Source organism: Protopterus annectens, chromosome 5.part1 (genome assembly GCF_019279795.1).
Source record: "Protopterus annectens isolate FY-2018-M chromosome 5.part1, PAN1.0, whole genome shotgun sequence".
In the NCBI taxonomy this organism is placed as follows: Eukaryota; Metazoa; Chordata; order Ceratodontiformes; family Protopteridae; genus Protopterus; species Protopterus annectens.
The window spans coordinates 567359678-567377730 of NC_056736.1; the positions used below are offsets into that span (position 1 = coordinate 567359678).

An 18053-nucleotide genomic window follows, 5' to 3' on the forward strand; every position below is an offset into this window, starting at 1 on the left:
GACGAAAATGTTCAGAGAAATAAAAATCATCCACCGGTGATGGCAAAGGTGGAAAATCATTGTTCATGATGTTATCCGCATCTTGTCTGACTGCTGGACTCTCAGGCAGATTAACGTTATTAACAGTTCTTTCTTTAAACCAGCCAGCATCATTATGACGACGAGCTTTGGAACGTGAACGCTGATTGGATCCCCTGAAATAGGCAGCGCCTTTTTCGAAATCACGGAGATCTCTCTGTATCTTGTACATTTTCTGTTCAAGGACTCTCTTTTCTTGTGAGTTTAACTTGTCTCTAATATCATGAAGACAGGACTCAAATTTCGCCCTGTCTAAAACAGACATTAAGTTTGAACAAACCATGTTAATGTCCTTTTTTATGTTAGACAGTTTAATAGTATCTCTCTCAATCAGAATATTAAGCCATTCTCTTGAGCAGAGATGTGCCGCTTTTTCCCATCTCTGCTGAAAAACCTTATCAACTGCACAAGTTCCAATGAATGGCTCAGAAGGAAATTTAACAGCTCTCAACCCTCGCGGTATAATGTCAAGATCTAAATATCTTTGCAGACTCGTATAATTATAGAAAGTCAACATTTCCTTATTCATTAAATTACTTAATTTAGAGATTAATGTCTTTACCTCTACCAGGTAGTCCATGGAGCGTTTTCCGATATTGGCAAAAGGATTAGAAGCACGCTTGTTCCTTGTTTCAGCTAAAAAACGCTCCCATAATGGTAAACCCGAGACATTCTCACCAATAGCATTAGTGTTGGAGCGATCGAGATCCCGCTCTGAATTGAAGAAACCATCAATAGTCCGCTGAGAGGTACCTAGATTATCCTCTCTAAAAACCCTCGGAATATTCAATGCTGGATCACTGGCCATAGAAAAAGGATAAAACGAACAACAGCAAAAATGGAAACCAAGTTGCTACACCACAGAATGAAACAACAAAGCCAGTATACAGATAAGGTTCTGTATTTATTCTCTAGCGCCTCGGCCACAGTAAGCCTTCAAGGAGTAACACATAGCACAGACAAAAACGTTTATATAGCATCAGCTATTAACAGCAATCAATCACTCAAACAATTAAATCATTAGAGTTAATTAAAATACAATTCAAACAAATTTGAAGTGCATTTCAGGCAAACTCAAATAACACTTCTCCAGCAACAATCTGTATTCAAACCCCTAGGAATTAGGGTTTCATACTTCAAAATTAAAATAGTTTCTTTCTTTAAAAGTGCATTCTTAATCAAATTCTCATTTAATTCACTTATAAAAACCTGTTCTAAAATGGTTGCTGTTAAACTATCACATTTACCATCATGACATTCATAAAAATGCTGAGCTAAAGGACTCTCTAATTTTTTTACCCTAATATCCCTCAAATGTTCCAATAGTCTCACCTTAAACATTCTCTTCGTTTGGCCAATATAAAACTTATTACAACCACATCTGATGGCATATATCACTCTCTCAGTTCTACAACTATACTGGCCATTTGGTCTATACTCAATATTATTTACATAAGGGAAAATATTAATTACATAAGGGCAAACACTACATTTCCCACATGATAACATCCCTCTACTCATAATTTGGTAATGCAATTTTTCATCAGGTTTATAAAATCTAGTGTGCACTATCATATCCTTCACATTTCTACCCCTCTTGTAAGAGAACATTAACTTTTTTTCAACTAAACTCTTCAATTCAAAATAATTTTTTAAAAAATCCCAAAAATGTAAAATACATTTTTTGATATTCTCACTACAAATATTATAAGTAGAAACCATAAATATTTTTTCCACTTCTTTGTAATTCTTAATATAATTCCTACACTTATGTATACATAATGGCCCCTTATTAAACCTATTATTAAAAATCTTATTGATATCTAAATCAATCAACTTTATGTCATATTGTCTTTTTACAAATTACAGCTCTTATGGACATGAGGGCCATTCAAGAAGTACCACAACAAGAGCAGGGGCAAGGATTTTACTCGAGACTTTTCTTGGTTCCCAGAAAGGACAAAACCTGGAGACCAATACTGGACCTGTCTATACTAAACACGTTTCTGGAGGTCCCAAAATTCAAGATGTTGACTCTACAGCAGCTACTGCCCATGCTGGGCAAGAAGGCTTGGCTCGTAACTTTGGACCTTAAAGAGGTATACCTGCATGTTCCAATCAGACAGTCTTGCAGAAGATACCTCAGATTCATAGCTGGCTCAATGCACTACCAATTCTTTGCACTGCCCTTTGGCTTATCTACTGCACCCAGGGTCTTCACAAAATGCCTGGCACCAGTAATTGAGTTTTGCAGACAAAGAGGAATTCAAATATATCCCTACTTGGACTGCCTTATTCAAGCAGAGAACAAAGACATTCTTCTAAAGCATCTGGTGTTTGTAAAAAGATTACTAATTTGCTAGGGTACACAGTAAATGAAAAGAAGTCAAAACTAGTACCCTCTCAAGAGATAATATTCCTGGGTGCAAGCTTAAATACAACTGCCCAGATGGCTTATCTCATGCCAGACAAATAAAGGCAACTGACTTCTTACTTCAAAAAGTTGGCAACAACAAAGACCCAGTTATCTGCAAGGAAAATCCTGCAGGCCTTGGGCTTCATGGCATCCTGCATTCTACTAATTCCATATGCCAGACTGCATATGAGGAAACTACAATGGTATCTAAAAAGTGTTTGGACTCAGCATTGCCACAGCCTGGAGACAGTAATTACCCTTATTCCCTGCCTGCAACAGGAGTTTTGATGGTGGGCCTGTCACCACAAGGGTCTGCCATTCACTTTACACACAGCCAGACAGACACTGACAACGGATGCATCAGATTATGCCTGGGGTGCCCATATGGCAGGAAAATATATTCAGGGCACATGGCCTGCAAGCCAGATGCATCTTCATATCAATCAAAAAGAGATGCTAGCTGTTCAGAATGCCCTGACAGCTTTCAAGGACCTAATTCATCCAGGACAGCTACTGATAAAAACGGACAATACTACGGTCATGTGGTACATAAACAAGCAGGGAGGCACACATTCCTACCCCCTCTGCAGACAAGCAATGACCTTGTGGGACACAGCATTGACTTATCAAGTTCACCTGCAAGCACAATTCCTGCCAGGAAAAACAAATACTCTGGCAGACGAACTAAGCAGAAACCTCATGGATCCCCACGAGTGGAAACTGGATCCACAAGTCTTCAGCATGATATCAAGAAAATGGGGATGCCCAGACATAGATCTATTTGCCTCCCCTCACAACTGCCAATTACAGAGATTTTGCACAAGGATTTATCACAAACAAGCATGGAGAGTGGACGCCCTATCCTTCAGCTGGAAAAACCTAACAGTATATGCCTTTCCCCCACTACCTCTCCTTCCCAAGGTACTCCTAAAGGTCAGATAAGAGAAGCCAAAAATGATACTGATTGCACCAGACTGGCCATGCCAGCACTGGTACCCAATCCTAAAGAGCTTGTCTCAAGGTCCAGCATGGATATTGCCTCAAACTTCCCACTTGCTGACCCAACAAAACAATCAGATCCTGCACAGTCAACTCAGGACCTTAAATCTGGCAGCTTGGCGGATAATGTAGAAATTCAGAACACTCCTCTTTCAAAAGCTGTTATGGATGTTATCTTGGAGGCCAGGAGGCCCAGTACCAGAAAATCTTATGCAGAAAAATGGAAGAGATTCTGTGTTTGGAACCAGGAACAAGGCACTGACATGTATGTACCAAATATTCCTCAGATTTTACAGTACCTAACTGAGATGCTGGACAAAGGCCTTTCTTTTTCATCGATTAAGATTCATGCCTCTGCCATTTCAGCCCATTACAATACGGAACCACCTATCTTTTCTCATCCTTTAATAAGGCAGTACCTCAGAGGGGCCAAAAACATCAGGCCTCCAAGGAGAGCACCAATTCCGACATGGGACCTCAATTATGTCTTGGAAAAACTCACACTGCCTCCCTTTGAGCCAGCTTCTACAGCTGATATAAAATTCTTATCTTGGAAAACAGCTCTGCTCCTAGCAATAACATCTGCATGACGAGTCTCGGAGTTACAAGCACTCATGGCTGTGGAACCTTTTATCATTTTTCATCCAGACAGGGTTTCTCTGAGGACAAACCCAACATTTATGCCTAAGGTGGTGTCCAGTGTGGCCCTCAACCAAACCATTCACTTGCCTACCTTTTATCCAAACCCACAGAACAAGGGTGAGAAAATTCTGCATTCTTTGGACATACACAGGCAGCTACGCTTCTACTTGAACAGAACTAAAGCTTTCAGAAAGACTGAGCAACTTTTAGTGTCATATGCTGCAGGATCAGAAGGAAAGGCTATCTCAAAACAGTCTTATTTCTAAATGGATAGGTCATTGCATCCGTTTCTGCTATTCTCAGCATGGCAAATCAGTGCCCAAGGGCATTAGGCCTCATTCTACCAGAGCAGCAGCTACTTCAGCAGCCTTCCTCAGAGGAGTACCAACCAAAGACATCTTAGAGGCTGCAACTTGGAGTTCAGTGCACACTTTTAGAAAGCACTACCACTTACCTCTTTACTGTAATCCAGAGCAGGCTTTGCCACTGCAGTTCTGCAGGGCCTCATAGCCTCTACTAATCCTATTTAGCTCAGCCACCCATCCTCAGCATTGGGATTCAACCCAAGAGTAATGACTGCAACAGTGAAACACGATGAACATAGTACAGTTGTGTACCTACCATAAATGTAGATGTTCAAGTGTATTCACTGTTGCAGTCCAGGTTACCCTCCCTCTGTCCCCCTTTCTTTTGCTGGGGTTTATTTGTACTTCTCTATTCTATACAACCTATGTGGTGTATTTGCTTGTAGATGAAGGAAATGTTTCTTTACTGCATGTATGTTTATTGGCATAATGTATTTAGCCTACCCTTTTGGGGGCACCTGACATCTGGGGCAAGAAAAACTGAAGAAAATGGTGTTGGCTGCATCTTTTATACCCCTGGCGCACTGACGTTAGGGAAGAGGCAACAGCAACCGACACGGGACCAGGACTTTGGAATTCAGGCCGACTGTGGGTAGCCTGCCAGCAGGATAACCCAAGAGTAATGACTGCAACAGTGAATACACTCGAACATCTACATTTATGGTAGGTACCCAACTGTACTTTCTCCATAGGTGTAGCCCTGATGACAGCTGGGTAATTCTGTACGGTGACATAAGGCAAGGCTGTAAGGGATATGCCTCTTATCTTAAGCTAGCGTCTTTGGATTTACCACTACAATGACACATATGCATCGTCTGCCAGGTCTCTGACCAGCTTTATCAGTAACTATGGTTACTTATTTATGTAGTTATTGATATATGGTAACAGGGTAAGTGGGCTAGTTAGTTGACCTTTTTCAGCAATAACCCATGCTCCAGAGGAGCAGCAGTTCAATATAAAACAGCAAAAGGCAGATTATTTACAAAGGCAGTTATTATAGAAGCATAAGCAGTAGGCAAACAATATAAAACAGAAAACAGACAAATATTTACATTATTTCAATTTATATACAGAAAAAAATAGCATTTTATCTAAGCATTGGCTTATATTTATTATTTCAAGGAGTTATGCAACAACAAATATTGCTACCCATCAGGTGTTATCCATTGTAATGAAAGCACAGGTAGTCTGTTCTAGAAGATGTTATTTCAGTTTAACCTTGAAGTCATCTAATGTTTTTTGAGATCTTATTGCAACTGGGAGTTAATTCCTTGTTGTTGGGCCAAGTTTAGTGAATGTCCTGATATACCTTGGTATTCAACACTGTGCTCTACCCCAACCCCCCCAGTAACCCAAATCTCTAAATATGATTCTGGCGTAATGTGATAACCTCTCCTTCCCTCACAGAAAGTTTGAGTACCTGTTCAACTTCAGAACATTAACATTTCCCATGAAAACTGGAAAGATCAGTGCTCCATGTCTCGTAAGACTATGTTCTTCAGGCCACCTGAGGTTGTTCTCATATTTCTGGATGTCTTTACCAGTAAATAAGCCCAGGTACCTTGCCATAAAAGTCTCGCACATTTTACCTCCATCTTGTCTGGGTTGGATTTCATTGGGAACACTATGGTTTGGTTTAAGGTGTCAGCACTTAAATGTAAATTAATTAACATTTGTTATATAAAGCACACCTCCCTATTTAAATTGCTTTCAATTTATGTAGACATTTATGTTTTTCCTTGGAACAATTTGAAGCATTTTGTCAAGACCTACATCTGTTTGGTTGTCACAAAATAGAGGAAAACAATAAATTATCAAGCAAGCACAAACCACCTGTCTGAAGAGTTCTTCTGCTCCCACTATAAAGATATGAGCCCACTGACAAGTCCAGTCAGGGATCACTCTGTGGCAGAAATTTGAGGCCACTTATAAGAGAGGTGAGAGATTGTTTTGTGACAACCCTTGCTGCTTTATTCAGAACTGCTCTCTAGAGGCCATTTGAAATGCAGCTATATTGCCCCTCTGTTCATACTTTTATGAAACATTGATGCTTTGGAAGAGCAGTTTTTCAGAGTATCTTGGTATAGAAGACTTTTGTGGTTTCTGCAGTATACTCCATGGAATTTAGAGATTATGTTCACCCTGTCAAATTAGTTGACCACATTTTTTGGGGGCTTTTGCCCTCTGAGTCAGTATGTTCTACAGGGAACTACCTTGGAGTAAGGTGTAATAGTTGTACCATTTACACTTCATAACAGTGGATCTTTTTCAATGTTTTTAGCAGATGCTGTTGTTTGCTGCCCACTCAACTCCTTATTTATATTTTGGGGGGATTGGTACTGAGATTTACCACCTGTAGTCTTGGATTAATAAAAAGCCGAACAGGCTTGGAAATGTGGTATGGAAATTATCACAGGTATCTACTTGGTAGGGAGAGAACTAGTGAGCATGTAAGAGACCACCAGTTATATCTTAGCACTGGGAGAGGGAAGATTAATGTCAGATAGGGACTGGTCCGCAGAAGAAGGCTGACAGAAACATCTAAAAACAAGAACCAGTGCCAGGGAGTTATTACCAGCAGTAAGACCTTGGGGACAAAATGGCTGTTCTAGACAAATGTGTCTTTTGTTACCTCTGTATAGTTGATGTAGTATTACTGTCTATAGCCTTACATATCTAAGTAGTGTATTCTGTAGAATCTGAATGTGCTTATATCGCTGTGTGCTGTAAATTGCTTTTGGAGTACTTATTACTGTGTGCTTGTTTTCTAGAATGTCTGTTACTATTTGGTTGTAAATTGTTTTGGAGCTTTTTTCTCCAGGCCTTTGCTGAAAAGAGGTCTTGAACTGTCCAGTTGGACTTTCACAGTAAACAAATGCTAATTAATTAATTAATTAATTAATTAATTAATTAATTAATTAATTAATCGATCAATCAATCAATCAATCAATCTAATTAATTAATTAAATTAATTAATAACTAAGATATGTACCTTTAGATCCAGCGCTGTAGTAGGTGTCTGATGTGATTATTTTCCTTTCTTGTGTTTGCAGCAACTGAGCCAGTTTTGGTACAGTGATGATACCGCATTGCGCTTAGCCAAAGAAGCTATTGAAACAGTAGGAAAAGATGGCAGGTGAGTAGAATTCACGTGGTAATAATGAACCATAAATTCTAGTAACATTTAAGGACCACATATCCCACATTATATACTCATTGTTTCTTTTCTTTATTAAATAGTCTGGTTTTCATATGGTATAATTTTTTACTGTACCACCAACTTCCACTTTTGTAAGTTTTTTTATCAGTTTCATGCATTTGAATTGCCTTTTTGTTGCTCATGCTATCTTTCCACACAAGCTGTTTCACCCACAAACCCTTTCTGTAAAATAATACTTCTTCATATTGTCCCTGATTTACCCACTTCATATAATTAGCTTAAGTTCAGCTGTTGTTCATTCTTTTTCTTTTCAAAATTTGATACCCACTTCTGCTCTGTAGACCTCCTTGGCACCCTTGAAAGTTTCTATTATGTTTTCTCTGCCATTCTTTTCTAAATTTCATACATTGACCTGTTTTAATTTCTCTTTATACAGTCTGTTGCTGTAGATTTTTTTTAATTTTCTCTCATCATTTGTCATTATGTCGATGGAGTAGCTAGAAATGCATGCAGTAAGATCATACCAATGGTCTTTAAAGAGGGAAAGTAAAGTTACCTTCCTTGCTTGCATCTCAGTATCCCACCCATTTCCCTTTTGCTTTTTCCCATTGTGTACTCCAGGTTTTCTAAATTGACTATCTCAGGTCTCTGTTTTCATTTGTGGATGCCTTTAGCCACCAACTCCCCAGGTTGCATACTTGATTTCCGAGTTTCTATTTCATAGGTGAATATTCAGTTTTTTTTTTTTAATTATTGAATTTAAGGTACCATGTTTGGTTGATCCTTCCACTCCTGTAATTTTTCTTCCTCATCTTTTCTATACCTTGTTTTGTATCATCCTGTCAAGTAGCCAAATTATCAGCAAAAAAGCAACATTTTTAACTTCAGGTTTTCTTTAAGGTCAGAAACCACAAAAAGAAAGCCAGTAAACTGTAGATTCATTGGAGTCTGCAAGATGGTGAAAACAACACAATACACTGCACTAAAAAAGCTAAGTGCTTTTGTTTATTTATTCTCTTGAACTTCTTCATGGCTTCAGTGCAAATTAAAAAAACGAATGCCTTTTTTTACAAAATTGAAGTCGTGACCACATACACTTATTTGATCAGTGAATTCAAATTCTTAAAGAAATACTAACATACATAATCCTACACAAGACATATACAAACTATAATATTTGTGAATACTTAAAGTACTAAATATTTCTTAAATTGTCATAAAATTTATAATTTAAGAAATATTTAGTATTTTAAGTATTCACAAATATTATAGTTTGTATATGTCTTTTATAGGAGTATGTTAATGTTTCTTTAAGAATTTGCATTCACTGATCAATTAAGTATTTGTAGTCACATGACTTCATTAGTATATAAAAGGAGTTTTTTACTTTGCACTGAGGCTCTGAAGAAGGTCACGAGACTAAATGAATGAAAACTTAGCTTTATTTTAGTGCAGTGTATAGTGTTTTTTTCGCCGTCTTGCAGCCTCCAGTGAATCTACAGTTTACCAGCTTTCTTTTTGTGGTTTCTGTTTACAGTTTTAGTGTCTTTTTGCCGTTTTGGTTTTCATTTCTTTTTAGGTCACTTATAATTAAAAACCTTAGCCCACTACTGGCCCGTGTGGCATTCCAGTAGTTACTTCTTTCATCTGAATGAACCCCGGTTTTTACTTTAACCTCTATTTTTGATTGTTTGGCTATTGTTTTATCCATGCTGCCACCATAGGGTCTGCTCTAAGCCTGTTTACTTTGTTCATCATCTGTTCATTTGATATTTATTTGTTGAGTTTTGCTAAAATTTAAGGTGTTTTGAAGCACTTTGCGTGTACATGCATAATGACACCAAAAGTAATATGCTGTGATGCGTTTTGCCCCAACACTCCAAATATATTTGGATCATTCTCTAATAAAAAGCTTAGTACACATTTTATTAAACATCTGCCTAAATAAAAATACAGAATCCCTGGTGAAATCAAGGAAGGCTTTGTTTTGGCGTATTTCCATAGACTTTAATGAACTTGTTCCACGCTTGTTTCAATGTCCTTTCATTAAAGTTTGTGGATACATCTGCATGTTAACTTATCCTGATGTCACCAGGAATAAAGGTCAACAGAAACCACAGTAAGGACAATAAAAATGTACTGGGCATGATAGTAAGAAAGTGGTACTTTAAACATGACTTGGGGTAGGGTATCAGAGTACCATAGTCTTCACATCCTGTGTTGCAGGGCTAAGTAAGATATTTGTTTCAAAACACTTTAAGTTGGATACATGTGCCACTCCTTACCGATCTGATGCCCTGGTTACTGGGTTAAAGAATTTATTAGATTTCTTTGGCATGTATTTCTTGTGGTGAATCCCCGCTGACTTTCATCCTGTTCCTCACAGGATTCCAGATAATTTGAAATTCTTCCCTGAAGTAGTCTGTCTGTAGTATTTCCCTGTAGCAAAGGCCAGATTGACAGACCAGTAGTTTTCAGCCTTTGTTTTGCTTCCACTATAGTGAAGGGGGTGTTACATCTGTTATTTTTATTGCTTTCAGAGATAAGTTATTTTAACTGTATTTTTTTAATGTATACCTGACTGTTTACTACTTTTAGTACTGTTAGGATGAATGTCTGGAATGTGTAGATTGGAGACTAACTAAGAGGAAGAGGAGGCATGCTTGCTGGTTTCCTATCAATAACTCCAAACACAGGTGGTGAAGTCTACCTGTGTGATTCCTACATCCCAAATGCCAAAAAGTTGAAAATTAACATTACCAACTGTCAGACTTGCCCCCCCCCCCTTTCTGGATCCAAGCTAAAGATTGTTCCTGGGTCCAGAGCAGTATGGCATTTTGGGGCTCAGTATTTGTTTCAGGTATTCCAACTTTCACAGAACGGTTTTGGGCATTGATAGCCTCGACCACCTTTGCAGTGGGTTATTGATAGGAAAACATGCTTGCTAGCAACTTTTTCAGTCTGAAGTTGTTTCAGTTTTGCATCTAGACTATACTACTGTAGGGATTCTCCAAGATGGCTGCATACTAATGAACAGCTTAACTTCAGCTCTCCTAGTGTGAAAAGGAAACTGAAACACAAGGGCTAGGAAGTCTGTCACTTTTATTAAATTTTAGTTACCGGCTAGAAAGCCAGCAAAGAAGAAATTAAAAGAGCCTGAAAGAAATCCGCTAGAAAATGTGAAGGGAAAACAGTGACTTGAAAATATCCTGCAGCTGTTCAGCAAAAAGCAATTCAAGCTCCAGCTTTGGTGCAAAGTGTGGCTTCCAGTAATCTAGAGGAAAAAATAAGCCAAATGTGCTCAGAGCTGATTAATAAATCAAACATTGAAGGAGTATATCAACTTAAATAACAAAAGGCTGGTAAAACGGAAGAAGCTTTAAACCGATATTCATATGAGCTGATAAAAAATTAGAGGTCAAAAAGAAGAAAAAGCTGGCTGAGTATGACACTGCTCAAGAAGAGCTGTTTAAAAAAAATGGTAGAATTAGAGGACAGAGCACATAGGGAAAATCTGAGATTTTCTGCTGTACCAGATAAACTAGAAGGAGCAGACTGTATTAATTTTATGAAGGTATAAATAAGCAACTGCACTTGTATTCCAAAGCAAGAGCTGTTAATTGAATGGGCAGACCATGTGTGTGTGTTCCAAATCTGGCCACGAGAAAACAGCCAAGACCTGTATTAGTATAGCTGCAAACCTACCAACAGGAAGAGTTGATCCTGACAAAAATGTGGGAAAAGGCAAAGTATTAGAAGTTGTAGATGGTAGAGTGTTTGTTGAAAAAAAGATTATTCACTGTACACCAGGCAGAAGAGAAACAAATTTATTTCAGTAATCAGGGAATGTCAAGAGGCAGATGTGAGATTCAAACTGCTGTATCCAGCTGTCTTCAGAATATTTTTCCTGGAGGATCAAAAACATTTTTGGATGCAAAACAGGCTAAGGGGGAAATACAAAAGATTGTCCAAGAAAAAGTGAACCATCAAGCAGAAGGGGACTCTGCTTCTCATGCTTCTGATAGTAAAGCACACAGAAAGACTTGGTTCACTGTTTCAAGTGAAAATGCTTGAGAGACTGAGAAAAGCATAGGAGTTGACCAGAGGAATCGGGAGTACCTTGGAATTGAACTGGAATCTGGTGTCATAAGATAGAGATGAACAGGAAGAAGACCAGCAACACAGAAATTAGTGAATACACGTGAGACTGAAAAGCATAGGTTCATAGGTAGGTATTAGGCTATCGGCCCTAGGGCCTATACAAGCCTAGCCAAAAAGGTACCCTGGCTTTTGCCACCCAAGAAAATTATTTTCCTGTGCCCCTGTCGAGCAGAGCCACAGAGGTGATCCCCAGGGTGAATTTCCTATTTCCCATCCAATCATCATGATTTTTCTTGAAGAGTGCTAATGAGGAGCTTTGTTTGATATAGATAGATAGTTTGTTCCAGAGTATGGGAAGTCTCTGGGACAGGAATCTATCCCTCCAGCTTGTTCTGTTTATTGTGGTGACAAGGTTTAGGTCCCTAGGGCGTGTAGCTCGGAGGGATTGGGATTTCTTTAAGTGAAGCATGTCCAACAGCTCTGAGTTTGACATAGCTTTGTATGTTAGGCAGAGATCGCCTCTGAGTAGGTGATATGCGACAGAGTAAAGCTGGAGTTTTTTGAGACGGTCTGCGTAGGGCATCTGTTTGAAGCTAGTAATCCTCTTTATGAGGTATTTATGCGGCCTTTCCAGTTGTTGTAGATGTCTTGTGAGGTACATACTAAAAGGGGCGTTGTACTCTATAATGGGTTTATTGAGTGACGAGTAGAGGGGAACAATGGCCTCTTTTTTCCTGGATGAGAAACCTTTTGTGATGAGGTGTGTTACGTAGAAGGATTTCCTGACTACTGTGGCGATGTGATTATCAAAGGAGAGACTACTGTCCACCTGTGTCCCAAGGTCTGTTATCACACTTTCGGTGTTAAGTTGACTGCCACCTATGTGGTAGCTCATGGGTACAGTGTTTTTACCAAGGGAGGTGACAGTGCACTTTTTGGCATTGAGCTTGAGGCAGTGGCTTTGACACCAGGCATCTGTCTCAGTGAGGCCCTTTTGTAGGATGTCCACATCGTTTGGAGTTTCAATTATGGCTCCTGGTTTGCAGTCATCTGCGAACGTCGTTAGCCAAAGACCTTCTGTGTTAGCCTGTACTTCAGAAAAGTAGATACCAGGAGTGGACCCAGGACTGAACCCTGTGGCACTCCACTTGTCACTGGTCTGAAGTTGGATATCGAGTCTGCTACTTTCACTGTGTGGGTTCTGTCAGTGAGCCAGTAGGCAACCCATCTTGTGGCATAGGGATTTATACCTAGTTTAGTGAGTTTATCTATAATTCCGGAGTGGGGGATGGTGTCAAAAGCCTTGGCGCGATCTAGATAGGCTGTGTGAACTACCTTACCCTCGTCTACGGCTTTGGTGACTGCTTCAAAGAAGTCAATCAGGTTTAGGAGACATGATCTGCCTTTTACAAACCCGAACTGGGTAGGGTCCAGAGTTTGGAGATTACCAATGTCTTTGTTTACAAGTTCCATGATGATACGTTCCATGGCCTTGCAGACTAGGCTTGTTAGGCTAATGGGGAGGTAGTTCCCGGGGTCCGTGGTGGCTCCCCCTTTGTGGAGCGGGATAACCGTTGCTGTGTGCCATTCAGTGGGCACAAAGCTTGAGGTGAGGCTATGATTGAACATGGTGCTTAGGTGGGGTGCCAGTTCATTCTGGGATGTTGTCAGGTCCCATGGATGCTGTGTTCTTGGCTTTGGAGAGTGTGGTTTTTACCTGTGCAGCCATGATTAGAGGAACTTTGCATTCTTCCAGTATAGAGATGGGCCTTTTAGGGGGTGGGTGGGGGGGTAAAGTTAGCACTGAACCTATCTGCCAGGATGTTGGCAATATCAGTTGATTCTGTATATTTAGTGACATTGTGCTGTAACTCAGAGCAGCTCTGAGTGTTGCCATTGAGATTCTTGACATAGCTATAGAATGCTTTGTGGTTGTCTTTAGAATCAGTGGCAATTTTGTTTTCATAACTAGCTTTGGAGGATTTTATGAGGGATCTCACCTTCTTATTGAAGATGACCAAGGAGTTCTTCCAGTCATGGGATTTTACTCTTTTTTTGCAACAGTTTCTTTCTTCTGTTGTAGAGTTTGTTTATGGCAGGGGACCACCAGATTGGCTTCCTTTTTTTGAAGAATAGCATCTTGGTTCTGTTAGGGATAGCACAAGCCATGCATGTAAGTGCTTATAAAGTGCATTTGTGTAGGATTCAGTAGTCGTACCTCTATTGCCCATCACCTGGGACGACTGGAACTCACATCCATTAATACATTTGTGTTGTGCCTTTGGTTCTTGGTTGTGGATTATGGAGGGCGAGTCATCTCCGGTTGACCTGGGTAACATGTTGCAGAAGATCAACGAACAGCTTAAAGAGCATTCGGCTCTTATACATAAGCTTTTACAACAAGAAACAGGTACTAACATTAATTCTACAATGGGAAGCCTGGGTTTGCCACTCACCCAGACTACGCCCAAATCAACTTCGACTAGAGTAATTAATGACAATGGTTTGAATAATTTAGATACGGCGCCTGTTGGAATTAATAGGCGTGTAGGCATGTTCAACAGTGAGATATGGAAAGTTAATGGATACAATTTTAATGGAGAGAACCCCCGCTGAGTTCCCTTATCAATTGTTAAAGTCAAGTCCATGAAGGAAATGTTGAAGCTTTTTGAGAGAAGTTTATTTAAGCTCAAACGGACTCAGTTGGAAAACAGCTATTTGCAAAGAAATATAGAATTGGGTATGGTCCCTAAGGGTTTACGTCTGTGGAGGTATCCCAGTGGTTGTGAGAGCAATGAAACAATGTTGAAAGAATTACATGCATTGTTTAACAAGACTGGTCTTAACATTATGGAAATAATGATCAAACACAATGAAATTAAATTAAAATAGAGGGGTTGGTGAATGAACTTGAAGAATTAAATTGCAAAATTAGTGAAGACTTGTTGTTCGAACAGTACTACACTAACTACGCGAATATTATCAAAGAAGTAGATAATAGTTGTGACAATATTTATAACAAGAAAAACAAAAAAATCCAACGTGACACTAAAATTTACGCAACCGGATCGTGTTTTTTGCTTTGGAGCTGCCTACGGCGGTTCACTGTGTTTGTGATCGTGTTTAATAAATTGTGGAACATTATTTTGGTCGCATCCTGAGTACTATTTGCTTTCTTGGACATTGTCATTTGCTTTCTTGGACATTGTTATCTGTTCATCAGGCTGTTAGCATCACCTGGGACGACTGGAACTCGCATCCATTAATACATTTATGCGGCCTTTCCAGTTGTTGTAGATGTCTTGTGAGGTACATACTAAAAGGGGCGTTGTACTCTATAATGGGTTTATTGAGTGATGAGTAGAGGGGAACAATGGCCTCTTTTTTCCTGGATGAGAAACCTTTTGTGATTAGGTGTGTTACGTAGAAGGATTTCCTGACCACTGTGGCGATGCGATTATCAAAGGAGAGACTACTGTCCACCTGTGTCCCAAGGTCTGTTATCACACTTTCAGAGTTAAGTTGACTGCCACCTATGTGGTAGCTCATGGGTGCAGTGTTTTTACCAAGGGGGGTGACAGTGCACTTTTTGGCATTGAGCTTGAGGCCGTGGCTTTGACACCAGGCATCTGTCTCAGTGAGGCCCTTTTGTAGGATGTCCACATCGTTTGGAGTTTCAGTTATGGCTCCTGGTTTGCAGTCATCTGCGAACATCGTTAGCCAAAGACCTTCTGTGTTAGCCTGCACTTCAGAAAAGTAGATACCAAACAGGAGAGGACCCAGGACTGAACCCTGTGGCACTCCACTTGTCACTGGTCTGAAGTTGGATTTCGAGTCTGCTACTTTCACTGTGTGGGTTCTGTCAGTGAGCCAGTAGGCAACCCATCTTGTGGCATAGGGATTTATACCTAGTTTAGTGAGTTTATCTATAATTCCGGAGTGGGGGATGGTGTCAAAAGCCTTGGCGCGATCTAGATAGGCTGTGTGAACTACCTTACCCTCGTCTACGGCTTTGGTGACTGCTTCAAAGAAGTCAATCAGGTTTAGGAGACATGATCTGCCTTTTACAAACCCGAACTGGGTAGGGTCCAGAGTTTGGAGATTACCAATGTCTTTGTTTATAAGTTCCATGATGATACGTTCCATGGCCTTGCAGACTAGGCTTGTTAGGCTAATGGGGAGGTAGTTCCCGGGGTCCGTGGTGGCTCCCCCTTTGTGGAGCGGGATAACCGTTGCTGTGTGCCATTCAGTGGGCACAAAGCTTGAGGTGAGGCTATGATTGAACATGGTGCTTAGGTGGGGTGCCATTTCATTCTGGGATGTTGTCAGGTCCCATGGATGCTGTGTTCTTGGCTTTGGAGAGTGTGGTTTTTACCTGTGCAGCCATGATTAGAGGAACTTTGCATTCTTCCAGTATAGAGATGGGCCATTTAGGGGGTGGGGGGGGGGGGGTAAAGTTAGCACTGAACCTATCTGCCAGGATGTTGGCAATATCAGTCGATTCTGTATATTTAGTGACATTGTGCTGTAACTCAGAGCAGCTCTGAGTGTTGCCATTGAGATTCTTGACATAGCTATAGAATGCTTTGTGGTTGTCTTTAGAATCAGTGGCAATTTTGTTTTCATAACTAGCTTTGGAGGATTTTATGAGGGATCTCACCTTCTTATTGAAGATGACCAGGGAGTTCTTCCAGTCATGGGATTTTACTCTTTTTTTTGCAACAGTTTCTTTCTTCTGTTGTAGAGTTTGTTTATGGCAGGGGACCACCAGATTGGCTTCCTTTTTTTGAAGAATAGCATCTTGGTTCTGTTAGGGATAGCACAAGCCATGCACACGTGTAAGTGCTTATAAAGTGCATTTGTGTAGGATTCAGTAGTCGTACCTCTATTGCCCATCTGCATGGGTGTTGTGAAGTTTGCCACTTCTGTCTTAAGCGTGAAGTTGGCTTTGGGGAAATTTTTTACAGTGGTTTCCCTAATGGGGGGTGGGGGCGGGATGTGGATGTATCCTGATTCCCAAGGGCTACAGGTGTAGGCCATCTCTGGCAAAGCATCGTGGTCTGTCAATCATGTCATCCCAGGCAGACAGATACTGGATCCCCTTAGAATGACACCAGAAGCTTAGCCAATTGTTGAAGTCGATCATTTTGTCCTTGTACAGTGGTATCATTCTGGGTGATGGTAGGATGCTACTCAGGGCTAGGGTGATACCTGTCTGGGGTACAAGATCGGAGAGCTCCTCTATGTCTCTTTTCATATAGTCCAGGGAGGTACGTCTCAGGCCATTCACACCAACATGGACAATGACAGAGTCATATTTGCACTTGTTGTGGAGTGACATGAGGGCATGCGTTATGTGGCGGGTCCTGGCACCCGACAGGCAGCTGACAGTAACTTTCTCCTTGTTTAGCCTGGTGAGTGGAACATCAGTATGCCTGACTATAGAGTCACCTATGACTAGTGTGTTGGGTACGTTGTTATGTCTTATGGGCTGTGGTTGAGTGGCACACTGAGTTTGTGGGCTATGTGTCATTTGGGTTGTGTTGGGGGGTAGAGGTTGCATGCATTTCTGCTTTGGAGGTCTCCGTTGCTTGAGCAGATTTTTATTGAGCCTCTGCGAATGTAGGTGTAGGTTTTGTGTTGCTATGTGTGTGTTTTGGTGGTGCAGGTTTTGATGGACTATGTGATGAGTGTGGTGTGGTGCAAGTGTTTACCCTCTCCTCTTGACTGTCTAGTCCAATCTTCAGTGAAGAGAGCTTTGCTTCCAATTTGGCTGTATGTGCATCTCTCACAGGTTGTAGTATTGGGTGGTAGGAGGAGAGGATTGTCTGTGTACATGAGGCAGTTGCTGCATTGCCCCAAGATGCCAGATTCATTAGGTAGACAGGAGAAAACACCGGGAGCTGACCCTTAGACATGCCTGGATAGGTGCTTATTTATTAAGTACAAAAAACTGTTTTCCTCTAGACAAATGCCGGGAACTCAAAAGCATTTGCCTCAATTCATGTCATGAATGTTTGGAAGGATACTTAGGGGAGGGGAAGAAGAAGGAAAAAAATAAGTGTAAGTAAAACAATTTCTGTTCTTATCAGTATGTCAATGAAACTTTTCCCAATATAAATTGCGTGTTTTATAGTAAAGTATTTTTAGTTGTTTTTGAATGTCATAAAGGTAGTAATGTAAACAGATGCCTTCTTCTCTTTTGCTTTTTAGTATTAAGAAATGTAGGCATTACAGTACAAAACGAGAAGAAAAGCTGGACAAAAGCATGTTTAAGTTAACAGGCTGTAAT

General features: G+C 40.3%; 1 protein-coding gene across 3 annotated transcripts in view; it reads left to right on the plus strand.

The window, feature by feature from the left end:
* EEF1AKMT1 (EEF1A lysine methyltransferase 1) overlaps positions 1-18053 on the plus strand; it is a 395301-nt gene that overhangs the window by 137527 nt on the left and 239721 nt on the right. For all 3 annotated transcript variants that reach the window (XM_044073187.1, XM_044073189.1, XM_044073188.1), the window contains exon 3: positions 7554-7636. In XM_044073187.1, the coding sequence (XP_043929122.1) occupies positions 7554-7636 (83 nt within the window). The remainder of the gene's footprint in view (positions 1-7553; positions 7637-18053) is intronic.